General features: G+C 41.7%; 2 protein-coding genes and 1 non-coding gene across 6 annotated transcripts; 1 reads left to right on the top strand and 2 right to left on the bottom strand.

The window, feature by feature from the left end:
• Positions 1-3,761: 3,761 nt before the first annotated feature.
• LOC127765716 (putative ubiquitin-like-specific protease 1B) lies at positions 3,762-9,459 on the bottom strand. 4 transcript variants are annotated; one of them, XM_052290658.1, is made up of 10 exons: positions 8,782-9,459; positions 8,367-8,446; positions 8,180-8,273; positions 7,937-8,035; positions 7,277-7,369; positions 7,078-7,197; positions 6,494-6,597; positions 6,213-6,285; positions 5,889-5,996; positions 3,762-4,349 (listed from the first exon to the last, which is right to left on the bottom strand). In XM_052290658.1, the coding sequence occupies exons 1-9, from the start codon at positions 9,247-9,249 to the stop codon at positions 5,934-5,936; spliced, it is 1,194 nt and encodes a 397-aa protein (XP_052146618.1). In that variant the 5' UTR covers positions 9,250-9,459; the 3' UTR covers positions 3,762-4,349; positions 5,889-5,933. The 4 variants fall into 4 exon arrangements, with proteins under 4 accessions (XP_052146618.1, XP_052146617.1, XP_052146619.1 ...); XM_052290657.1 differs by lacking the exon at positions 3,762-4,349 and adding an exon at positions 4,715-5,766; XM_052290659.1 differs by lacking the exons at positions 3,762-4,349; positions 7,277-7,369 and adding an exon at positions 4,715-5,766.
• A 4,781-nt stretch (positions 9,460-14,240) lies between these two features.
• LOC127767823 (transcription factor MYB1-like) lies at positions 14,241-18,588 on the top strand. The gene is made up of 3 exons (XM_052293274.1): positions 14,241-14,495; positions 14,608-14,737; positions 17,458-18,588. The coding sequence occupies exons 1-3, from the start codon at positions 14,363-14,365 to the stop codon at positions 18,227-18,229; spliced, it is 1,035 nt and encodes a 344-aa protein (XP_052149234.1). The 5' UTR covers positions 14,241-14,362; the 3' UTR covers positions 18,230-18,588.
• Positions 18,589-18,895: 307 nt separating this feature from the next.
• On the bottom strand, positions 18,896-18,968 carry TRNAK-CUU (transfer RNA lysine (anticodon CUU)). Its single transcript has one exon. It is a non-coding gene; the product is annotated as a tRNA-Lys (tRNA).
• Positions 18,969-25,759: the final 6,791 nt, after the last annotated feature.

Here is a 25,759-nt window from a genome sequence, read left to right as displayed (position 1 = left end):
TCTTTAATCCCCTCTGCTCCTGTCACTACCTATTATCAAATGGTCATATTTTACCACTTGATCTGGTTATCCTTCTGTTTACGACACATGATCAACTCACGGGACAAGGGATATAAGTTGTCCTCCTGACCTTCTACTACTAGGTATATACGCGAGTGTCGAGTGAACATCATCTACCATAATATCACTGTTATTATAATCATTAGTATGTGAGTCCCACTCTCTTAGCATGTGTTTAGTTTGGGGACAAGATGTGATGAGTTGGACTCATCCCTGTTTTTAGGATGGGATGATCACATATATTTGTTTGGCATAAGGGATATAATAATCCTACTTTTGAAGGAATGTGCCACATGTCAGCGTGAGAAAAAAATGGGTTGGAATGGTCTGTCAGTTTTTGAGGGACCATGTCAGTTTTTGAGTGACCATGTCAACCCGGATCTTAGGGGAATATTCTTGACCATCCTATCCCACATGTCTCCAAACCAAATACACTTAAAAAAATGGGTTCAACACAACCCGACCCATCCCAACCCTTTAACCAAACGCAACTTTATTGCCTCACACGTCAGTGTCGTGTCATTATGATGGAGGATATGAACCATCGAGTGCCTCTGGGATGGTTGCAGAGTGGGACATGGTTATAGTAAGACTGAGAAAAATTAACTGACTAGTGATTAGGTAGAGGAAGTATTACTTAATTTAGAGTATTTTTTTTAAACGCTCGAAATAACATATTTTAGAATGGATGGGATGGAGTAATTGATGTTATATACCAGCATAATACTATTTAATTAACATAACTTATTATTCCGTTATGTCTTGAAAAATACTGTTCTTTGAGTAACTTTGAACTGACATAAATTTGGAATAGCCTCTATGGAACAAGAAAAGTTAGAGCATCTGATTTGTATAGGACAAAATCTCCAAAATCATTTGAAATAAATAATTCGAGCACACAATTTTTTCAAGATTCTTATCGAATAGACTATTCAATATAAGTGGAGGAAAATAAAATTATCTCTTTCCTGTGTCTTTAAGTTGATGCTTTTATTCTAATATGTAACCTTTCAAAAGTTTTGACAATTTGTAAATTTTGTAGGACTTTGGCCCCCAATTCGAGAAAGCGATAGATGAAGATTATGTACGGGCACGCAAAACAAGAAAGCCATTAATAAATGATTTGTTAAGTTTTAATTTTTTTAAACTTGAAAAATTGATTTATCTAATATTTTAAAACAAGTTCTATATAGAAAGTTTTCACATGAAATGTACCATTCGGCAATTCATTTAAAAAGCATGTTAATGAAAATTGAGTTAAAAATTGTATCTTAATCACAAAATAACAGGACCTTCATAGAACATATAACCAAATTCTTGATTTCTTTCTATTCTTGCACCATGCTGTCCATGCCTTTAACATTTTAAGAACAGCTGCAGAGACCGATGGCAATGAGGATCTCAAAGTCTTAATTCATAAAAATGATAAAAACTGTTATGTGGGGATTTTCATACCACCGTCGTGCGATAAAGCGAAGCCTAGGAGCGGGAACGGATGAGGGTGGTGTGACGTAAGTGGGCAGATGAGGCATCGCGCGCACAGGGGAGCGTCAACATCGTTTTCGGATTGCTACAGTTCTTGTTGTTTCTCAATTTTATCTAAAGTTTGTTAGTTTGTTGAGTCCTTTAAATTAGCAATTCGGTTTAGTTGTAAGCTTATATATGGCAGATCATTCAGGAAATAAAGCAAGCAATTATCCCCAGGTCAATCTCTTCCCTTCTCCTTCTATTCCGTTCGCCGGCATGGCTCCGGGGAGGCGAGGCGTGCGCCCTCACCCTCCCATCAAGCACAACTACGCTCTTAGGCGTTTGGGCCCCCATCCGGCGCATAACAAAAACATATTTCCTTAATATTTGCATATGCATGCTTTGAAATACATTTGTGTCAAAATCACACATATCGTCTATATTTGTATGCATTAACAATGTTGATGTGATCACTATCGTCTGCATTTCCCTACAATTTGGACCAGCCAATGAAAACAATGCGTATTTCTTTGTATACACAGTTTAGTTACCACAACTACACAAAGGAAATTTGGTGCAAAGTGAAATTTTCCCCTAAGAAATGAATCTTTCCTTAACAAAGCGAACAACATGTCTCCTTATTTGTAGAGTTATCAATGATCTATTTGGTAGGGCACCAACTACTAAATCTAACTTTAGCAATAGAGCCACGGAGCAGCCCAAACTCCGCTCCACCTGTCTAGTTCTTTTTTCATATCACTTTAGCTTGTTCCGCTTTCTTCTTTATGGAGCTGAAATCGTTTGGTTAGACTCCAGCTCTAGAAGAGATTGAGCTAGAGCTAGAACCTGCCTTGATTGTGAAAGTGTTGTGTAATGGCCAATGGAAAGTTGGGAATGTACCTGCCCCTTTCTCCTTTTTTTTTTCCTATCCCTGTCAAGATTTCAACTTGTCTAACTAATGCATGTTGGCAAAAGGGCTGAAATTTTTAGAGACGTTATTGGAAGCTTTAAAACAAAGACACCTCAATAGTTTTCAAGAAAGAAAACACAAATTAGCCTACACTTTGTTATGGTTAAATTAGTGAGTTAGTGTGTCTGAGTGATCCCTTCCTTTTCATGCAAGATGTCACTTGCTCGCACCCTATTCCATCTCTTGATTTGATGGGAAACAATATCTATCTCCTTTACTTGCAGAATAGTTGGCTATTACAAGTATGAATCACTAGCTCTTTAATATTTTAGCCTTTTTCTTTTCTTTTTTGCAGGGAATATTATTAGCATTTTCCACAATATGTCCACTATTGTATATTCCCTTTTTTTAACCTTGTTTCTGAATATGCCATGTAGTTCCACTTTAACAAAGGCCTCATCGTTTGCCCCACAACATATCATTCACTACCAAAATTTAAATTTTAAAACTTAAATTTTAGAGTATTCTTAACATAATTTTAAAGTATTGGCTTTTAAGTCATTAACAACATTTCTATATAAATTTTTTACTCAAATTACTTTTTTATCAATAATAAGTCGTTTTTATATATAATCAACTCTCGACCGATTGGGATCTTCCGAAGAGAAAGCAACTTTGCATGACCAAGCTAGCTACAAAAGCACCAAAACTGAGCCCTGGTGGCCAGACCAGGGCCAGGGCCAGCCTAACACAAATGACAGATCGACAGCATTTTTCAGATAGAGGAGATTGCTGCTGGGGCAGAATAAAGATGAGAGTACAATCAGGATTTTTTTTTCCCTTTTGAGGAATAAAGCTGGTGCTGATCCAGTGGTTGATAGGATAGTTGACTCTTAAGCTCCATGTGATTATTGCAATCGAACCCAAGGACGAGAATCTGAGAAGCTTTTCATCCACATGGGCCGGGTCCGATCTTCTTGTTTAATGATAATTTGCAACCCCACAATCATCAGCAAAGATTGCAGTAGCAAGATCCTCACCAAACTTGACAGCTTGATCTAGAGCAAGGTCTTGCACATTTCTGGCCATTCTTGTTTTAGAGTGTGTGCAGTGCAGTCAACGTTTAAAAATTTTGAAATTGATGTGTTCCAGATTATCAGAACTATATACGTCAAAGCTGTTTCCCCATATTGGCCGCTGAAAATATTTTATGGTGTAATATTTTTATATGAGTAATAGTGGTGTTGATTTTGAAGTACCGATCAATTTGTTTTCTTGGAGTTGTTTTCTTTTCAAAGTTATCCGTGTTGATACGACGATATTGACCAAAAGTCGGTAACTCCAGAAACCTTCCCAGTTCCCACCAATTATTACAAGACATACCTATAGTACGATGACGTGCATTTCACCTTTAACGATGCTATTTGTCGTGATTACTTTGCTCTTTCTTACGATGTGCGCTCGCAAGAATAAACATATGATATATCAAAGCACAGATGCTGCTGTTCCTGGCTAAGTCTTCGCTGGAACAATATTGTACTGATAGATGATAGTGACAGCCAAGAGCAAGCCTGTGAAGAAATATGTCATTTGGGTGGATGACAAATTGACAACAGGAAATTCATACTACTCCGTCTGAAAATAAGTTAATCTAGTACTAAGATGTCATATTCTATTCTATTACTAGATTAACTTATTCTAGGACTAGATTAACCTGGCGTCAGAGGACCTGGACGCCTGCGGTGAGGTCCTGCAGGCGGCCGCACAGGCCGGGGCAGGGGCGCGGCGGTCCATGGGTGCCAGTCGCGCGTGGAGGCGGAGCCGAGGAGCCGGAACCCCCGCCGCCGTCTTGCCGATCCAGCGGCGCCGCCGCATCTGCCCCAACCGAGCAGCTCCAGTGATCTCAGGCATCCTATGGTGGTGAGAGGAACAAGAAGATCCAATATGTTTATGACATGTGGGACCCGCTTGTAAGCGAGACTAGTTATTTCAAAAGCTACAGCTGCTAAACCAAACAAGCTTTTCCAAAAGCCACAGCCTATATTCTATAGCTACTTTTCAAAAATCCACAGCCAACAGCTACTTTTTTAAAAGCCACAGCTCAATCAAACACACCCTTAAGCTGTTTTGCATGCAGATGTATACCTATTACCATGTATACTCCTTTCGTCCCAGAATATAAAAACCTAGGATCAAATGGGATGTATCATAATACCATGAATCTGGATGTCCCTATCTAGATTGATATAACTAAGATGTGTCACATTATATTTTAGAAAGGAGGGAGTATTTGATAGGTTTTAAATCCTGTTCTCTTTTGTCAGCTCTTGAGAAATGATATTGATATCGTAAGCCGTCATATATTCAGGAATGTTTCATGAATATGAGTACGAGACACAGATCCAAGGCCATCTGATTCGTGTGTACGTTGATTGGCAGGTGATCAGATATTGACTCAAGGAAGGACAAAGGAAAGAGATTTAAAAAATCCATCGCTTTGTCTGCATGTATCCATATGATTCTTCTCTCTCGATCGTTGTGCTTTGTTTATGCAGGAAAAATTTGAAATCATTTTAAGCACTGGAGCAAACGAATCCAAACATGCTGATTGCCAAGCCATTCTTAGATCGTATCCAACTTTACAATTGCCTGTCCTACACGTACCAAGCTAGTTATTTGTAGTTTATTGCTAGAACCGCCTATACAGGTTCTTTTCTGTAAACAGCAATATATGATGTCAATATCTTTTGCTAGTAAATACTGCAATTTTCCAAATCCTTGATGAAAACACTTCAGCTTACAGTTTCCTATTATGATCTCATCCAACTGAATGTTGGGGTAGAGATGATAACTTCGTATGTGCTTACAGGAAGTATGTCGATTACTTATAATTACACCAGCAGGCAGAGATTTGCGGGTTGTGAGTTACCATATTTCATATCCTGTGGTGCTGGGAAATATGAGTTCCAGAAAGACGATCACCTTCGACAATTATTTTTCAAGTTAGCCAATGGCTAATACTGCCAGAGGCAAAGGAGATGCTATAAGGAAAAAAATTTGATGGGTGACGCCCTTTTCACAAAATATAATTGATGTAAATCACCTCATATCTATTTCATAACAGTTCACTTGAATATTTTAAAGAATAACAAAATGTGGATTCATACCCCCTTTTATCTCTTTATAGTTCTAATTGGCGGCTATACATGGTATGGGTTAAGCATTCTTGTTCTAATCATCTAAGCTCTTACATTCCGACTTCTGTTAGCTCTGTCTTGTTCCCTTGGGGGTCTCATTTCAATCTCTCCCTATTCTATCAAAATAAGATCCTAGAAAATGAAGGGGTAAAGAATTATGCAAAATTGTTCCAGCCACTTGTAATCAACAAAACACCCTAGTAGAAAATAAATACATCATTATGTCTTTTCCAATAGGTCGCAAGAATACCTACCTTGACAAAATGCCCAAGAATGTGTGAACAAGAAAGTACATCTTTTCAGTCAGCTCTCAATCTCAGTATCTCCTTCGCTGTTCGTTTCCTAAAGTAATCCATATGTTCCTGCAAATAGTGATTGATTTAGATGACACCAAACACAATTAAGTACAAGGTACATGTTACTCCACTTTAGATGTATGAAAGAGAGAGATTGTGCTTCATCTTAGCAGGTTAAGACTCTTCATTTGAGATTGACTTAATAGTGCAAACAGCAAATCAATGAGTGAACAGATTAAGCATATATAATAACTTGAATCCAGTATTTTGTACTATACTCACCTGAGTAAAGCATAGGCCAATACCTCTACTGTGGAAATCAATGAACTTAAGCATAAACATACCACAATCCCACCTATTAAAAGAGAAATTCAGTGTCAAACATATCCATGCGGACCATGCTTGGTCATTGATATGCACAACACAAATGTCGATAATGTATTAATGCACTGAGTGATAAAATTTAGACCTTCATCTGTGTTCATTGCAGAACCGAAGGTAAACCATTATTCATTCCATACGTAATTCTGGTAGGTCATATGTAGCATGTAAAGAGAACGTACCCATTCTGCTGCAAAGGACAAGAATCTGATGATATTTTCAGCCATGAACTGGTGTCTACCTGTATGTTACTCTTGTCATTCAATTCATCCCTGATATATCTAGCCTGAGAGGAATAGAAAACAGAACTTCACTTGAAAATAACTGAAAGCTTGAAATAGCACCTGATGGGTAAATTCTAATTAACATGGATTACTGCTTCGTAAGTCACAATTTAAATTTCAAAGAATGACTCTGAATCATGTCAGATTTTAAGATATCACAAATATTTGTGATAACGTAAGACCTTTCTCATTTCTATAGCACCAAAAAATAAGTCCATGAATGCATCAGGGGTAAAATTTTGTCCACCCTTTAACTATTGTGGGAGCTGGAGATTTATGGCATCCAAATAGAGAGCACCATAACATGCTTAGCAAAATTAATTTGGAGCAATTAAGTCCAAATGCTATGACTGAATCAACTGTTAAGTCATCAATGTGCCATCTTACCAAACTAACGTCTCATAAGTCGGACTTGTAACTGAACTAATTGGAAGTAACTGGCTCTCTAATCCAGTAATATACTTGTAATCAGCTAAGCTTACCAGTATTCTCAGCACAGCATGGTCCATGCCGCCAAAAGAATCAAGGTATTGAAAAGTTTTATCCTTCATGTTTATTATCGCAAGGCACCAATGCACATTTCTATGTATTGGAATAAAGATCTGCACAATAAATCTCATGATTTGTTTGAAAGACAAACAGACATGAAAAACATTAAAAAAATAATAACAGTAACATTACTTTCTCACACTCAACAAGCCCATAGCCCAATCTATTGAGGGTTGTCCATCTTCTTACAGATTGATAGTCATAACCAGTTTTTCCACAAGCAAGCTGAAGAGAATTCAGAAAATCATGAAGGTGCAAACTACTGCTAGAATTCATTTGATATCTAAGCAAGGTTATTAATAAATAGTAAGGGATGTTACAACCTACAAGGAAAATTAGCAAAAAAAAAGTAAGAGAATAACAACCACACAAAATTTGTAACTCAAGAAAAGGGTCATCAATTAAGTAAATACAAGGCACACATCAACATATATTAAGGATAAGGTAGGAATTGCGTGTTCTCAAACAAATGTATGGTACCGTATGCTTGAGTGTTGAAACACAGGTTTTTTGTGCAAACTAGCCAACAATTTCCACTATCGAAGGAAAAGAATCACAGGTTTTCCTGCTAACTGGCAGATAATTCCTACTACGGAAGGAAAATAATAAATTCCCCTCAAAAAAAGGGAAAAGAGTCAAGTAATAATTGCATAAATATCACTTGATAGTGCTTCAAAGAGACAACTGATAAGCTGAAGATCATAAAATGGTGCGTGTAACAGAACTACAGAAATATTGAAAAGAACATTCCATCATACAGCACCGGAAAGAAAAATATGCAAATTATCTAACCTTCTTATAAAAGAATGTATTGAAGAAGTGGCATTTCAAAAATCTTTTTGGTTCTCTTTGCGCCCTCTCCTTTAACAATTCAAGGTACAAATTAATGACCTGCAAGGAACAAAAGTAGAATGCTGATGCAGTCTTGATTCTGTGAAGCATGGAAAATGGAACCACTAATGTCAAGATCAGAAAGAATGGGACATTTGTTTAACATATTCTTCAGGATTCCTTCCATGGACAGGCCGTATTCACCTCATCATTTAACCAATTACAAGTTCTCAAGCACCAGATTTTCTCTTTAGTAATATCAATATTGGAAGGTCCATGCATCACTATTATTTTCTTACTGCAAAAAAAGAAAGGGAAAAATCAATTCCTGATTGTGCTAAAGATATAGGAGAAGTAATCAGCCAATTAAATTCATGGTTGCCTACAATACCTTTGATCACTGCCATACAAAATGTTGTTTACTTCACTTTCTTCTTCATTTGTCAGAGGTGTAAAAACTTCACATAGATCCTGGAATAGTCAAGGATAAAATATGACAACAAAGGTCAATTTGCAGTGCTCAAATTAATTTAGTTAACAGTATTTGACTTCAAAAGAAAAAAAAATGAACAGGCTGGAAATGCAAGTACTTAACTTTTTACTCTCACTTGTGGATTAAAATACTTGATACAATATAGCTAATATAAATTCCTACTTATCCACTTATTTCACTAAAAGCAATTTGGATTGACACAAACGTATTACCATCTTTTGAAACTATGTTGCATTGTCAATTTTACTGTGCAAACTGACGGTTCAAGCAAATTACATGCCAGATGTACTCAATTAGATTAAAAATTGGGTACCTGCTTGGCTGTATCGTCGGCTGGCGGCGCCTTACCACGGTCACTAGAGCTCTTCCGGAGCACCCGCGAGATGTAGTTTCCCATGCCTACCAGGGATTCCTTCCGGCGGCAGCGGCAGGGGCCTGATGCGGCTGCCGCGAGGATGTAGCGGAGGTAGAACGGGCGGAGGATGGGGAGGTGGAGGAGGGAGATGATACTGCGGAGGCGACGGCGGCGGCGACAGGGAAGGGAGGTGGGGCGGCAGGCGTAGTGGAGCGGGCGCTGCTTGCGGCGGTGACGTGGGGCTGGGGCGACGACGAGGGCGAGGCGGAGGCCGAAGGAGCGAACGGCGGGGAAGTGGGTGGGGCCGAGGAGGACAGCGCTGCGGCCGCGGCGGCGGGTCGAGCCGTCGTCAGCGCCACAGCCACCGGCACCGGCGCGGCGCTTGCGGTGTGGGCGATTCGGCGGCGAGGTGGCGGAGGGGGACATGGGCGCCCAGCCTGGCTCCCGGCCGGAATCCCCCCCTGTCGGTTAGCCTACTGAAGCAGGCAGGATGAGGCCGGCGGCTCCGACATGGGAGTGGATCGAAGGCGTGGACGGCGGCGGCGGCGGCGGATGCTAAGAGCGCGCGGCCGCGGGAGGGGAGAGTGCCATCGGCGAGTAGATCGAGGCGGCGATGGAGGAATGGAGACTTGAAGTGGGGGGGAGGCGGCGGGGCGGGGGCGGCGAGGAGCGGGAGGCAAAGAGGCTTCCCGAAGGTCTTTTTCGAGTGGAATGGGCTCGGAGGTGAATTTAATGGGTTACGGCCCGTGTAAGCACAATGTTGGGCTGGTATTAGGCCGAAAGGAAACTCAAGTCACATGTTGAATTTGATGCATGTTTGTTACTCTTTCTGTATCATATTATAAAGTTATTTCAGGTATCATATCATATTCATATTACATACTAAAAGTACATTAAACTTTATAAAAGCGCTCTTAAGTTGACATGTAGTGTTCAAAAACGCTCTCAAGCTGATACGTGGCGCTTTAATTAATTAGAGAAGATGATAAGAAAAACAAAACACATCATTTGATTTTCAATTAAATCGGTAGGTCCAATATTATAAACCATTAGATTAGATTTATATTAAAGAAAAATAGACACTATGCCCTACCTGCATAGTAAAAAAAGGGGGGGGGGGACCGAGCTGGCGGTTGAATCAAGAAAAACTGGAACCGGCGACCTTGATGGCTCAGTTCAACAAAAAGACCGTCCCTGCAATCGAACCGGTAAAAAACCTGTGAACCGGGAGGTTTTATGGGAACCGGTGAATTGGGAGTGGTTTTTGAAGAATCGAACCGGTTTTAATTTGTCCTAGCAGTATAGCATTATGAATTTATTATGTTACCACGCTATATTTTTTTTGATGTTGTGGCCATATAATAATAGATATACTAGTTTATTTATGTATATTTTCACCAATTTGTGATGATTCTATATTTCAAATAATGCAAATCAAATATAATATTAATAAATAAAAAACCGCAGTTCGACCAGTGATCCGGTGGTTCAACCGGTGAACTAACAACCAGAGCGGGTCAACCTCTAGCCCGGTTTGCTGTGCTATGCCTACCTCCCGTACCATCATGTGTATGTACCTACTCGCGTTCCCCTATATGACCTCCCCTTCTATTTCCTATCTCTTCTCTTTTTATGCTATATTAGTTAGATGGAAATTTATTTTGTGACAATAAAATTTAAAGAGTAAAGTACACAGGCGGTCCCTAAACTTGTGTAGGTATGTCAAGTCACCTAGGTCCCTGAACTCTCAAATGCATTTTGGGCCCCTCAACTTGTCTTGGGTGTCATATAGATCCAAATGGGCTCCAACTCACTCCGTGTGCTGATGTGGCGCTTATGTGTTAATAGAATCCATATGTCAGTCATATATAGAAAAAATTAAGAACATTGTTTTTCTCCTCTCTTTTTTCATTTATTTTTTCAAAATTAAAAACATCCTTTTTCTCCTCTCTCTCTCTCCTCTCTTTTTAAATTTTGTTTTTTTATGCGAATGACATGTGGATCCCACTGACATGTAAGCGTCACCGTGGCATGTCACATCATCTCACCGAGCGGGTTGGAGCCCGTTTGGACCTACATGACACTCATGACAAGTTCAGAAACCCAAAAATACATTTTGAGAGTTTAGAGACCTAGATGACACATTCGTACAAGTTTAAGGACTGTCTATACACTTCACTCAAATTTAAACAACTATAAACACCGATCAAGTACGGTAGAGTATGTTTTCGTTTTCCTTTTTCCTAAAGAACACTATTAGACGTGCCAACCATATGCATGGTTCAGTCACCATGGGCCTACAAGATGCACCACAGGAAATCAATCTCACTTATTAAAAGAAAAACTTATAAAAACATTAGTCTAAACCGACCTCCTCTACATGTACAAAATTTTATCCACTTACAATAATTTTAAAATAAAGTGATAGTTAATTTGAAAATAAAGTGATATTTAATTTGAAAAAAGTATAATAAATTGATAGCTAACTTTTATCCACTTACATCGTTAAATATTTACAAATAGTGCACCGTTTGAGAAAAAAAAGTTTGCACTATTATATGATCTATATTAACCAATTTATATTTAAACAAGTGAATCTGTTATTTTAAACTATTTTTTTAATTAAAAATATTTGCCTAAAAATCTTTTGCTTAAGCCAGTGGACCTATTATTTAGAATATGAGATCTATCTTTTGATGAAAACAAAGCCTCTAAGAACATTTATCTGACCCTCTGCACAATGCACATGTACATCTATGCCTTCGCATGTATGATGAAGCTTCATACATGAGACAACTAAGGTGATCTGCCGAGGTGACAACGATAATAAATTTTAAAGAACTATAAACATTTGAATCATATAGTTAATTTTTATCCATTTACATCATTAAACATTTTTAAATAACGGGGGGTTTGAATATAAAATTTACACTGCCATATGATCTATTTACTCTTCACGAGTAAATTGCATATTGGGCCACCTTTTTTTACCATTGTTTCAACTTGGACCAGGGATAGAGTAACCTTTTTACTTTGAACCACCTATATTTACATGTTGTTTCATTTTGGGGCACTCTTCCACCTTCAACTCCATCGATCTTCTCTCTGGCCTCCCTGAATTACATGCCGCACTCATTCTCAAGCTCTGCTGATGCCTCACTATCTCGAGTCCCGTTGTTTGCCATACTCTACCTCGAGCTGGAGCTTGACCTCCCAACAGCCAGGGAGATCGATCTCCTTTCCAAGCACGAGGAGGTGACGCTGACGGAGCTTCGGTACGAGCACTGACGATCACTTGTTGGCCTGCTCATGGTGGTTCCTCTAGCCCTTTGCAGTCAAGAAAGAGAGAAGAAATAGAGATAAGAGAGAGGGAGCTGGATGTGGAAGAAGAGGCCCAAAGTGAAACAAACATGTAAATTTAGGTGGTCCAAAGTGAAAAGATTGTTCTATCCCCGGTCTAAATTGACACAATGGTAAAGAAAGGTGGCCCAATATGCAATTTACTCTTCACATATTGACTAATTTATACTAAGTTCAAACCTATTTTGTAAAAGAAATAGTTGCCCATCAATTTCCACTTAAACAATGGACCAATTGTTTAGATCTTCAGATCTATCTGTTGTTAAAACGAAAGCCTCTGAAGACATCTCTCTCCGGTCCTCTACATTGCGTGATCAGTCGCGCGCCCCCCTCTCCACGCGACTGGACATGTGTCGCGCGCGGAGAGGGAGCGGCGGACGCGCCGCGAGGGAGAGGAGCAAATTTTCCCTTTTTTTTCTCTTTCTCTTCTTTTTTTCATTTCTGTTCATTTGGTTTTTTTCCTCTGGTTTTTTCGTTTATTTGGTTTTTTTCCAGTTTCTTTTCTGTTCGGTTTTTTACAGTTTTTCTAAAGATGTATAAATACCAAGTTTATATTCGTATGTATACCAAATTTATATTCATACGTATAGAAAGTTTATATACGCGTATACAAACTTTGTATATGCGTATACAAACTTTCTATACAATACGCGTATACAAACTTTCTATACGTGATGTATTTTTTATTTTTTTATTTTTTAGTGCGTATACAAACTTTGTGTATGTGTGTATATATATTTTCTGCATTGAAATATATTAAACCAAAGCGATCACAACAGCTGCACGCTACCACTTTGCCAAGGTGAAGATGTACCAATTCATCAAAGTATAACGTTTAGTTTGTTAATAACGTCAAAACAAATTGAAGGGTAATGCACAGAGAGAAGAATTAACCAGCGTGGTTTGATTTTTCACAACATGTAAACCCGTGTGAGCTAAAACAGATGGTCAATTACCTAATTATAATGTACTAGGGTGTATTTATATTTAGTACTACTTATTCACGTAAGTGAAAAAAAATATTAACCAATATCACTAGACCTATTATCAAAACAAGAGTGTTATAGGGGAGCCTAGCTAAGACCCTGTTATTTTTTTTATTCTAGGTTTTGGATTTTTATTTGCACGCTTCCCAAGCTATGATACTTTTCGTGAAAAATACTATATAATTATTTTGGTATACTTTTCTATAACAAATTCTCAACTTTGTAAAAGTTAATTGATTTGTTTATACCCTCAAATAGCCATTATACAAATCATATGATCATAGAAACAAACTACTCTCTTCGTCCTATAATATAAGTATTTTTGGACTTCGACATAATTTTTAGATGCTACTTTGGTTAACAATATATATAAAAGTAAGATGTTTTAAATAAAGAGAGTTGTATTTTATGATAGTTTATTCAATGATAAATCTACTAGTAACATTAATTTTAACTGATTGATCTTTTTATTTTTTTGCTATTAATAGTAAAAGTTAAAAATGTTTGACTTGACACTATTTTAAAAATACTTATATTTTGAAACGGGTGGAGTATAATTTTAAGTTCAACCGTACAAATACCCGCGCATACAGGTCACCTTCCCAGTTTTGTTAAAGAAGATTCCCTAAAAAATTCCAGGCGCCGTTTGGTTAAAGTGGTCGGTTGCGTAAGGCACGAACAGTTGGGTTAAAGAGTTAAATTGGTTGGTATTAACCGCTGATGGTGAATGCCAACCTCAGAATCTGTATGTGGTCACTCTGCAAATCAAAGCTACTACCGATCCAGAAAATCGACTCGTTGGTATCATAACATGTCTATCGGTGTCATAATATGTTAATTATACTTAGATCATGGTGTTATAGTATATGGATAAGAAGTTTTGCAATAGGTTTTACCGAAAGTCTGTCGCCTGACACCGACACTTATACTGTAGATCCGCCCCTAACCACGGCACCAATGATTGTATCTGGTTAGTGGAGTAATTGAGACGATCAAATCCATCCCCTTGAGATAACCACATCATCTAAGAACGGAATGCCTTGTGCAAATCGGAGTCACTACATATGACATAGCCAGACGTGTCTCCTGCTCTCTGCTTGAGATCAACAAGAGAGAGAGAGAGAGAGAGAGAGAGCAAGAGAGACGCTGCCGCCATTGGCATTGTTTGTAGGCGATCGATCGAGAAATCGTGGATGGGGAGGAAGCCGTGCTGCTCCAAGGAGGGGCTGAACAGGGGGGCATGGACGGCAATGGAGGACGACATCCTGGTGTCCTACATCGCCAAGCACGGGGAGGGCAAATGGGGAGCCCTCCCCAAGAGAGCCGGTCGGTCGTCGTCCTCTTCCTCCTCTTCTCTACTCTCTAGCTTTGCCTTCGATCGGTGGTGAACAGCTGATGAAGTGATGAGATGAGATCGCCATGGATGAATGCAATGCAGGGCTGAAGCGGTGCGGGAAGAGCTGCCGGCTGCGGTGGCTCAACTACCTGCGGCCGGGGATCAAGAGGGGCAACATCTCCGGCGACGAGGAGGAGCTCATCCTCAGGCTCCACACTCTCCTCGGCAACAGGCCTGTCTCTGATCCTCTCCTCTCCTCCTCTCCTGCAAATTAATCCAGCCCGGCCTACCACTTTCATTTCCTGCTTGCTTATCAGTAATTTAACTCGCCAATTCAGTGTATGTACTGGAGTAGTTAGTGATTGATTTGCATACTTGATAGGACTGCTTTGCTCTGCATGCCTGCATATCTGCATTCCTGCGTTGCTGAAGAAATTGACGATGCAGCCATGATGCATTCTTGTTCAGTAAAATCCTGTTTCTCTCCTCTCTCTCTCTCTCTCTCTCTCTCTCTCTCTCTCTTTTTTGGCGCCCTGTTTCTAAGTCCGTTCTAAATCAGCCAAACTCCGATGCTAAACTCTAGGGGAACAGTAACATGCAGATTGCAGACAGCCTGACACTAGTGTTCAAGCCAAATGAATGATTTTATTTTCTTTTCTTGCGAGCCAAATGAATGAATTTTAGCTAGAGCGTACAAGGACATGATCACTACTGGCGGATGACCATAGTTCTGATGAATCTCGCCGAGATTTTTTTTCTGCTCCCACAAAAATGCTGCAGTTACTCAGGGGTTGTTTGGTTCGTGTCCTGAGGGCCACGCCTGAGAAAAACTCACGCCGGACAGGCAGCATTGGGAGATGCAACACTTGCCTCATAGGCAGCCTGAAGCTTTCTGTGTTTGGTTCATGCACATACCTGAAGAATAATAAAATATCAAAAAGCAACTTTTACTAGAGCAAAGCATAGAATAAATGACACATGCATCATTAAGAGTAGCTGCCTGAAGCTCAGGCGTCCAAATTCGATGGCCTGGCTCAGGCTAATGAAGTTGCCTGAGGATTTAGCAGGCTAATGAAGAGTCAGGTCAGGCTAGCTCAGGATACAGCAGGGCACAAACCAAACACGTAGTTGTTGGAGCTCAGGCAGCGCTCCGGCCAGGCATGCAAGCATCAAGACGCGAACCAAACAGCCCCTCAATTTCTTTAGATCTGAATTGTTCAAAATTGGGTTTTCCTTTCAAAATTTAAATGTTTTTCTTTAAAATACTCTGACAGGGAATCATTTTTTTCCCCAAAATGAGATCAAGAATCCTGAGAATATCACCGAGAATTTTATTGCTAGACGTATGTAGAGAGGGTCCTTTAAAAGATTGCACATCAGTAGTATATTAGGGTTATGGACTCATCATGATCATCTCCCTAGTAACTAGCTTGCTCTCTTTAGCACATGATGGAATGAAGCTTTCTGTTCGTTTCTCTTGGTTTGATGACAGATATCACACATCTGTCTGCTCCATGAGATGAGAAACAGACAAAGTAGGCCAACACAGCCATGACTAAGCCAACAACTAATTGCCTCCAATTAACAGAACCACCTAAGCACACTTTTACCCAAATCAGTCACCACCTGCACAATTTTCCAGATCAGCTGTCTCTCTAGAAGAACAAACCTTTTGTTGTCAGTGCAGTCTCTGCTCTCCAGATTAGGGTAATCTGATAAGAGTAATTAGGTCAGCAAAGTTGATGATGACAGATGGAATCATACAAGGCTGCTTCTATATATACACCTAAAGCCACAAACTCACACAAGAAAGAAGAGCAAAGTTTTTGCCTAGGATCGGAAGAGCACATGATGAATGCACAACCACTTCTCTCAGATGTGGCAAGCATTGTGCTTTCACATATGGAAAAGTGCAGCTCACATTGTGCACTGCAACTTAATACCCCCTCCGTCTCAATTTAACGAGACGTCCTTGTTTTTAGAAAAATCAATCTAGACAACTTTTGACTAATAATTATTTTACGAACACGCAAAAGCCTTACGTATCATAGAAAAAAAGAGAGGAGATTTTACAACTACGACCTGCTAACGTAAATTAGTAGGAAGACAATTGGACTCTTAAAAACAAAAAGGGGATAAAATGAGAAATAAATATATGGTCAAATATCTATGTTTATATTATCCATTTCTATATCTAATGTGATGCCTATCATATAATTATATTCATATTTTTAAAAGCTTATGCTAATTTTATAGTTATTGGTACGTATTATGAAATAAATAGATGGTCAAATATTGAAGACCTTATATTAAAAATAATAATAGGCCTGAAACTTTACGACACATGGAGTACGAAGCGAGAGAACTTATAAAACTATAGTTGGTCAAATGGGCGGCACGGCACGGCCGTGCCTGGGCCGAGGTTAATCAGGTCAGCATGGCCCGACTGACACGCCGGGCCGTGCCGTGCCAGCCCACAGGCTGCATACACAGCAGTCCGAAAGACACGACGGCCCATTGTGCTTCTCCAAAAAAAAGTATATTTTTTATCCCTCAACTCTGTTGACTGTGTTCATATGGCTGGAAAATAAGTCTATTTTGTATTCTTCTTCTTTTTGGCCTTGCCTTATACGGTAATTAAGTCTATTTTGCATCCCTATAGTTGTTGTGCCGGGCCAACCCACCGTGCCTAGGGTGCAGCCCAGGCATGGCCCGGTTGTTGGATCTGGCTAGTACAGGTGCCATGTTTGGGCTGGGCCAAAATGGCGTGCCTTGGGCCGGGCCGCGGGCCTCGGGCCATATGGCCATCTATACTTAAAACTTGTTTACTGCTGTAGATCTGCAATACGTAGCGAACCAAAACTTTTGTGTTGTTCTTTTCTTTTTCAAATTTGGTCGAAATTGCTTCAATTTTGAAAACTTGGTAAGACTTGTATGGAACTATGGATGCAGATGGTCGCTGATAGCCGGGAGGCTGCCGGGGCGAACAGACAATGAAATCAAGAACTACTGGAACAGCACCCTCAGCAAGCGGGTCGCCATGCAACGGACCGCCGCCGCCACCAGCATGCCGGCGGCGGCCACCACCAGCAGCAATGCCGACGCCGCCGGCGCTGCTGCACGACGCCGGCGATCGCCGGAGCCCCGCACGGTCGTCGTCAGCCCAATCCGGACCAAGGCGCTGCGGTGCAACAACAACAGCAGCAGCGGGATAGTGGTGGTGCAGCAGGCAGGCGCCTGCAGCCACGGCGGCCGTCCGCCGGAGAGCGGCGCGCCGGGAGACGCGGCGGCTGATAAGGTGGCCACGCCGCAGGTGGTGCAGCAGCAGCAGCAGCAAGAGCTGGCCGGAGCGGAGGATGACGACGACCTGCCGGTGCCGGCCGTCTGTATCGACCTTGACTTGGACGACATCGAGCTGGGAGGACTCGACGGCTTCCTGATCAGCCCGTGGCGCGGCGGCGGCCACGACGACGGTAACGCCGCCGCCGGAGCGGTGCCGAATCTGCCGATGCCGATTGGCTATGAGCTCGGCGGCGCCGGTGGCGGTGGCGAGGCTGGAGCTGTTGACCTGGAGGCGTTGCTGGGGCAGCTGGAAGCAGAGGAAGACGACGACGGTGACCACCACCACCACCACCACCAGCAGCAGCAGCAGGAGGAGGAGGTGCCTTCTTCGCTTGGGGACGAAGACGACGACTACTTGGAGTTGGCGCCATGGCTCCTCTGATAGCGGCATCCATCCATGGATCATTGTGGAATCGAATCAGTCGAGCTGAGAGTTGAGAGTTGAGGAAGATCGATGATTGCTTTGCTGGTCGTGTGTTCCTGCGAGTCGGATCATCGGCACGAAGAGAGATCTCATCGATTAAGTAGGCGCAGAAGGCGTACGTTGAAGCTTAGCTGCTGAAGAATTACTGACGTAGTCAGATGACCATTTCCTTATATATTGTACAGATTATAATGGAGCAGATTAAATAAATCTAAACACACCGCATTTGATCAAAATATGAAATGGTCGTAGTATTAGGATTAGTCCCATCTGATCCTAGATTGTTCTATTTTGGAGGGGATGTAGTACTAAGAAAAATGTGTGTGAAAGAAAAGCATTGATCAAAATATGAAATGTTTTATTAAGTGAGAAGAAGGCGAAATGGTCTATTAAGTAAGAAAAAGGTGTGGAAAAGGAATGCATTGATCAAGAAATGTTTATATTAAGTGAGAAGAAAAATACGAAATGTTTTATTAAGCGAGAAGAAGGTGAAATGGTAAGAAAAAAAAATGTGTGGAACAAAATGTTAAGTGAGAAGAAGATGAAATGGTAAGAAAAATGTGTGGAACAAAATGTATTGATCAAAATATGAAACGGGTGTGAAAAGAAATTAAAAAAAGAAGGCGCCCACCGTGGGGCTCGAACCCACGACCACAAGGTTAAGAGCCTTGCGCTCTACCGACTGAGCTAGACGGGCTTGTTGATTTAAATTCCATTTATCCTTATTTGTCGTAGAATGTATCTGATTTGATTAGCCGCAAAACCACCCCTGTTTCCAATTTTTTTTAAGATAATGGATTTATATTAAACCCAGCCTCTACACCTGTGAGGGTGTACACAACCAAACAAGTTTCCAAGAGTACATAAGACTCATCAAGTTATATGGGGGACAACACGAGCTACGAAAGTTTACATAAGACTCATCCCGATACATGGGTAATATTACATAAAGATATAACCCATATTAAGAATCATAGAAAGCTAAGCTTCAATCCTTCTTCTAAAATTTCAGCCATAAGTAGCATAAAACTCCATTACTCGTGTCTCCAAAATTCTACAATGAACTTGGATGGCATCTCCATCGTCCTCTTTAAAAAGCAAGACCAAAGTCTTGCACAATGAGTCCCTCTGAAGATTACCTGCATGAAAGAAATTGGATTGGAGCCATTAAAGACTACATCGTTCCTATTAAGCCACAAAACCCACAAAATTGCCGCAATGCCCATATAAATTTATCTTTTAAGTCTAGGTTCAAAACCATTCAACCAATTTCCAAACATATGATCCATGTTATGGGGTTGGCTAATTCTGAAAGTAAAGAAACATGCACTTCAAATGTACCTTGCCATGAGACAGTCAATGTATCGACTCTTTAGAGTTACAAAAAAGCAGCAACTTAGGTTGTTCTCGGCACCCCTTATTCCCAACCTCTATTCCTCGTTTTCCGCGCGCACGCTTTTCAAACCGCTAAACGATGTATTTTTTTTTTTGCAAAAAGTTTCTATACGAAAGTTGCTTAAAAAATCAAATTAATCTATTTTTTTAAAAAAATAGCTATTACTTAATTAATCACGCGCTAATATGCTGCTCTGTTTTCTGTTTTCTATGGGCACTGGGCAATGTTCTTGTTGGGATCCTACTCTGTTTTTCCAACTCTCTCATCTCGTTTTCCGTGCGCACGCTTTTCAATCTGCTAAACGGTGCGTTTTTTTGCAAAAAGTTTCTACACGAAAGTTGCTTAAAAAATCATATTGATTCGTTTTTGAAAAAAAATAGCTAATACTTAATTAATCACACGCTAATGGATCGCTCTATTTTCCGTGCGCACGGTTCCTATTGGATTTGGCTGTGTTCTTTCCCCCTCTTTCCTAGCTCACTTCCTTCGTTTTCCGCGCACACGCTTTTCAAACTGCTAAACGATGTATTTTGTGCAAAAGTTTTTTTATTGGAAAGTTGCTTTAAAAAATCATATTAATCCATTTTTCATGTTTTTTATACTAATACTAATTAATCTCACTATAATAGTATGCTTTGTTTTCCGTGTCGGGAGGCAAGGTTGGGAACCATATGCCTCCCGAACACAGCTTTTAACACTAGCGAGGTACATATTATAATGCAGCAGATTACCCCTGTATCCACTTGTGCTAAACACTAGTGATGTGCTGGGCCAGCACATAATCTGAGTCCCATTTGGGCCCAAAATGGTGGGAAACTGACAGTCCAGGAAGATTAGAGAGATAGCACAACCACTGCCACTTACGCCGTGTTTAGTTGCCCAAAATTTTTTGGGGCAAGGCAAAAATTTTCGGGAACTGCACACTTTTTGGATTTTGGGAACTAAACATACAGAAAGTTTTGGCAAGAAGTTTTGGGCCCCTGACACAGAATTCCTGAATTGCCCATATTTAATGCCATGCATGCATGGCTGACTTTCAAACTTGCTTCATGGGCGATGCTGTTGCTGCAAACAAATAATGAATTTGGCATACATGCATGGTACAACAAACACAGCTGCCATGCGACGTCACACACATACTGACATACAACATAAATCTCTTGGCTTACATCCTCCATAACAGTAGCACATTACAAATGCAGTCAACAATTATACAAGCAATAGAAATCCACAAATAAGTTGTCAAACATACACATCAGCCGCATACATGACAGTCCATACGCATGTTCCAAATGACAAACAAAATTCAAGAACCGTGTACCAAAGCAAGTTCAATGGAATCACGAAATGCATTCATGAGATCACAATCATCAAACACTTCTTCGGTCTTAGGTTGATCGGCACTAGCTTGTGGCGGCACATAGTTCTCATCACGGTCACAACGATCGAAGTGCTTGTCACGTATGCCACTTTTCCTAATGAAGTTATGTAGCGCACAACATGCAATTATAATTTGTGCCTGTTTACGAGGATCATAACTAGGGATCTTCTCCAACATCCTCCACTTCATTTTCAAAACTCCAAATGACCTTTCAATGACATTCCTAAGAGATGAGTGTGCATAGTTGAAGTTCTCTTCCTTACCTTGTGGTTCAGGGGCGTCGCGATACTCCTGAAGATGATACTTGGTTCCCTTGTAAGGAGCAAGGTAACCTGGCCGGTTAGGGTACCCAGAGTCGACTAGGTAATATTTCCCTACAGCATCAAACATGAGTTAGTATGACATATTTCAAATAAGAAAGAAGGAACAAGTACCATTCAAGCATATACCTGTAGGTGGATGTGGAAACACATGGGTGTATGTTGTGTGGGCATCATCAAATACTCTCATGTCATGTTCCGAACCTGGCCATCCAGCTAGTACAAATGTAAACCTCATGTCAAAGTCACAGACAACCATCACATTTTGTGTTGTCATGCCCTTGCGGCACAAGTGTTGCACAACATGTTACTTGGCACCACGCAAGGTACATGAGTCCCATCTATAGCCCCTATGCAATCCTTGAAGTAGGGAAAGAACCTACGGTTCCTCAGTCTTGGATGCATTGTTGTGAATTGTGGGTCAACCGGCTTTATGACATCAACGGCAAGCTTGATGATAGATTGCAAAACTTTGTTAAACAGTCTACTTACAGTCCCCATTGACCTCTTAAATCTGTCCTCAGCTTGTCTAACAGATTGTGGGGCACCAACCATCCAAAGAAACATCGCAAGTGCCTCAACCGAGGTTGACTTGCTACTAGATTTAAGCTCATACGACTGTACCAATAGATCATGCAGGCGAAGGAACATAGTTGGACTCATTCTAAACATGTTATAACAGGCCTTTCTGTCCCCAAGTTTTCTATGTACCCATTCCAAACCAGTCATGGCAGGTTGCGTACTCAGCTCTAGTCAAATGCTTGTCAATGTGCATGGCATACTGGTACATACCGTACACATAACCGTCGTCATCATCATCCATCAATGCAATGATTAACTCGTCCATCTCATCCTCCCAATGCTTAAGCCGACGGCGCGACTCCTCATAACCTGATTGGTCATCATCCTCCACATAACCTGATTGGTCATCATCCTGTCAAAACAAGCAATGCAAAATATTAGCAATGAAAAATACATAGACATGATTAATATGCATTTCTTTCTCAGCCATGCATTACATAGTTCAAATCAGCAGCATACATAGAGTTCATCAATAGTAGTACCATGCTGATGTTTAAATAACACACATCGGGAACATAGTCCAATCACACAAATACATGCACCATACATCCGAGTGAACATACGGCCATTAGTACATAAAGTAGGAAATATAGCCATGACAAAACATTAGCTGGACTAGCTGTCGACCCCTGCATATTTCTTGATGATGAGCATCCTTCCTTCAGGCTCGGTGACAATGAACAAGTCCATCACACTTTGATACTTGATGATTTCGAGGACGCCCATGAACAATGTTGGGGTCTCAGAGGGAGTTACCCCACACTCCTTTGCCAGCTCGTTAACCTTTGCCACCTTCTGCTCAATAGCTTTGCGTTCTTCCTGCATAGCATCCTGCTTTACTTGCAACATGGTCTCCAGGACACTGAGTTTGTTCTTTGAAATTTCGTTGTACTCACTCATGTTTCTGTCCATTACCCTCACCGCTGGACTCCTAGACTTCTTACTTGGACTCGAGGCTGTGGTGCTCGTGCTGCTTGTCCTTTTGTTGCCGACACTAAGAGGAGTCAGCTCATCGTTGTCCTCATCATCATCCGCTTCATCAGAGCTGTCGCACTCTACAGGCTGGTCGGCAGTCGCAACAAAGGATGTAGAACCATCCACTGCAACACCCTCAAACATTCTGTCCATTTCAGGCAAATATTCATGCAAGCCTTTCCTAAACTTCTTCCAATCGGGATGTCCCTGTCCAATGAAAGCACATGTCATGACCTGCTAAACTTAACATGTGTTCACAACATTAGAGAGACATGACCAATTTACCTTGGTGTTGGCAGCCCACCAATCATCCTCGGCGACAACAGTCCCATCAGGGTTCCTCCCTAAGCGAGAGCTGGAGCGGAGCTTATTACAGAATGCCCATTGCTTCCTAAGCTGCCTGTGTCTCCCCATGAATTGCTTCCTGTCGTGAACTAAACCAGTGGCTTGGAAGTACCTCTTAATGATGTCCCTCCAGCCATTTTTTTGCATAATACCGCGAGCACAGTTTCCTATGTCTATTTGATGTCACCAAATGGAACAGAAGGTGTGAGTATTTCTCGCTGACCAATTTGCCTTATCTTTCCTAACCTAAATGCATCAATAGTTATGGAAAACAACACCGAACATGTGAACTAAGTTTGCATTTAACAAAATTTTAAACTAGTTGGAAGCAGGCAATCAATTGTAATTGGAATTGTTGTACGTACCGGAATACCGTCGTTAGCATCGGAGTGCTCGGCCGCAAGGTCTGAGACATTGCGGCGCACTGATGCGCGTGATGCAGGCTGTGCGCTCACGGCCGCGCCGCCTCCACCGACGGCCGCGCCTCCTCCTCCGACGACCGCGCCTGCGACTCCTCCTCCAGCGCTTGCGGCCCCTACTCGTCCTCCTCCGGCGGCCGCGCCTTGTACTCCTCCTCCCCCCGCGCTGCGAGTGGGCCGGATTCCGAGGTTGCGAGATATTCGCCGGGGAGGAACTCGAACGGGCGGTGGAGGAATTTCGATGTTGTCGTCGTCGGTCTGCAGCATGCCCGCGTACGTAGCCATTTCCGGCCATCCGTCGCTGTCGTTGAGGTCGAGCGACTCGAACCGCACCCGGGAGGTGTTGCCGCTAGAGGAATCAGGCGGGGGATGCGCTGCGTCAGCGCCGACCACGCCCCCTTGGCGTGCGCACCAAGGCCCGACGCAAGGAAGTCCTTGGTGCAGCCGTCGTGGCCGTACACGTCGTCGTCGTGGCCGTTGCCGCCTTCGTCGCCATTGTAGCCACCCCCGTAGCTGGCCATCGCGGGAATGAAGGCGGATCTGGGCGCCAACGGTGAATCGGAAGGGTGGGCGGCGGCGGTTGGAGGGATGACGTGTGTCAGCGGGGGAGGGACGACCACACAAGCGGTGGAAGAATTGGAGCTGGGCGGCAGCGGTGTGAGAGACGACGGGTGGCTCCGCTATGAGCGACGAACGCCGGAGCAGCAGAACCTGCTGGATCTGGGCGGCGGGGGTCTCACGGATGGCGAGCGGCGGCTGGCTGTTTTAGGGAGGGCGAGAGGCGGCTGAGAGAGGGAGGGCGAGCGTAGGGGAGGAGGGGGTCGATTTGGGAGGGGGCGGTGTCAGGGATGGCATGCGGCGGCGGTGGGACGAACGAAGGGGCGAGCGGCTATGTTGGGGATTTTGGTGGAGCGACGAGGAGCAGGGTGAGGGGTACTACTCGTCCATGGGTGAACAGTTACTGCACATCGGCCAAAAAATTTTGCCCCTCGTTTAGTTCACAAAACGCAAAAAGTGGCCCCATGCCAAAATTTTTTGGCCCATCCCAAAAGATTTCGCCATCTAAACCGGGCCTTAAACCACCACCTTCTGAGGGGGAAAAAAACAAAAAGGGAGCAAAATCTTCCAATAGTTAGCACAGTGCAACAAAAAGGCCGCAGACCAAAATAACAAAGTCACAACTGCCATCCAGCTAGGCTGATTTGCTCTGGTCCATCCAGCAAGCTAACATTATATACCATCATGAACCCACGAAGAATATGCAAATATATAATGTTATATAATTATTGCTCCTTTATTTTGAGCTTTGATTTGACCACCCATCATCAAGAGAGAACAAAGAAATGCTCAAACTAATTAAAGATGTGTCTGAAATCAAGAAGAAGAAGGCACTGACTCTCCGCTAGCTTAACTCGCTGAATTAGCGGCCTTTGATCCATTTGTTAGCCATCCAAATAATGATTTAGGGTGTGTTTAGTTCCACACTAAAATTAGAAGTTTGACTAAAATTGAAAGTTTGAAAAAAAAAGTTGAAAGTTTATGTGTGTAGAAAAGTTTTGATGTGATGGAGAAGTTGGAAGTTCGAAGAAAAAGTTCGAAGAAAAAGTCAACGGCGTCAAATATTTAGGGACGGAGGAGGTACTCCATATTGAACATTGTTAATTCTTCCAAAGTAGCTAGAGTAATGATTTCATTGTATATAATTTGAGAAGATTGCGTTTGTGGACGGAGGAGAACTTAGAGCAGGTACAATAGCAGGCTAGAAGCCAACATATTTTAAAGAGATAAAGGAAGAGAGAGAAGCGCAGCGGGCTACAGATCTGTAGCCAGCTGCAACACAGATTTCAAGACGTAACGTGTGTATGATAGGTGAAACTAGGTATTAATAGTATAGTAAGCAACTATTGTATGAATTGGCTATTACATTGGCTATAGATGATTTGAAGTTAGTAATGGGCTATACTATTAAACTTGCTCTTATATATAATTGCAGTCTTTATTAGCCATTGCATGAATCCCATCATATGAAACTATCTTCCTTTTCACTAGATAAAAGTGTCATTCTTTTTT

This window comes from Oryza glaberrima, chromosome 3 (genome assembly GCF_000147395.1).
Source record: "Oryza glaberrima chromosome 3, OglaRS2, whole genome shotgun sequence".
NCBI lineage: Eukaryota > Viridiplantae > Streptophyta > Magnoliopsida > Poales > Poaceae > Oryza > Oryza glaberrima.
This window is presented reverse-complemented; position numbering and strand designations above follow the sequence as displayed.

Bases quoted from the DNA above. Each gene is read 5' to 3' on its own strand.
- LOC127765716 (XM_052290658.1), bottom strand. From the start codon at position 9,249: ATGTCCCCCTCCGCCACCTCGCCGCCGAATCGCCCACACCGCAAGCGC. The intron at 8,447-8,781 runs GTACCCAATTTT...TGACTATTCCAG, and splicing joins CCGACGATACAGCCAAGCAG to GATCTATGTGAAGTTTTTAC. The intron at 8,274-8,366 runs GTATTGTAGGCA...CTTTTTTTGCAG, and splicing joins TTGTATGGCAGTGATCAAAG to TAAGAAAATAATAGTGATGC.
- LOC127767823 (XM_052293274.1), top strand. From the start codon at position 14,363: ATGGGGAGGAAGCCGTGCTGCTCCAAGGAGGGGCTGAACAGGGGGGCA. The intron at 14,496-14,607 runs GTCGGTCGTCGT...AATGCAATGCAG, and splicing joins AGCCCTCCCCAAGAGAGCCG to GGCTGAAGCGGTGCGGGAAG. The intron at 14,738-17,457 runs GCCTGTCTCTGA...CTATGGATGCAG, and splicing joins CACACTCTCCTCGGCAACAG to ATGGTCGCTGATAGCCGGGA.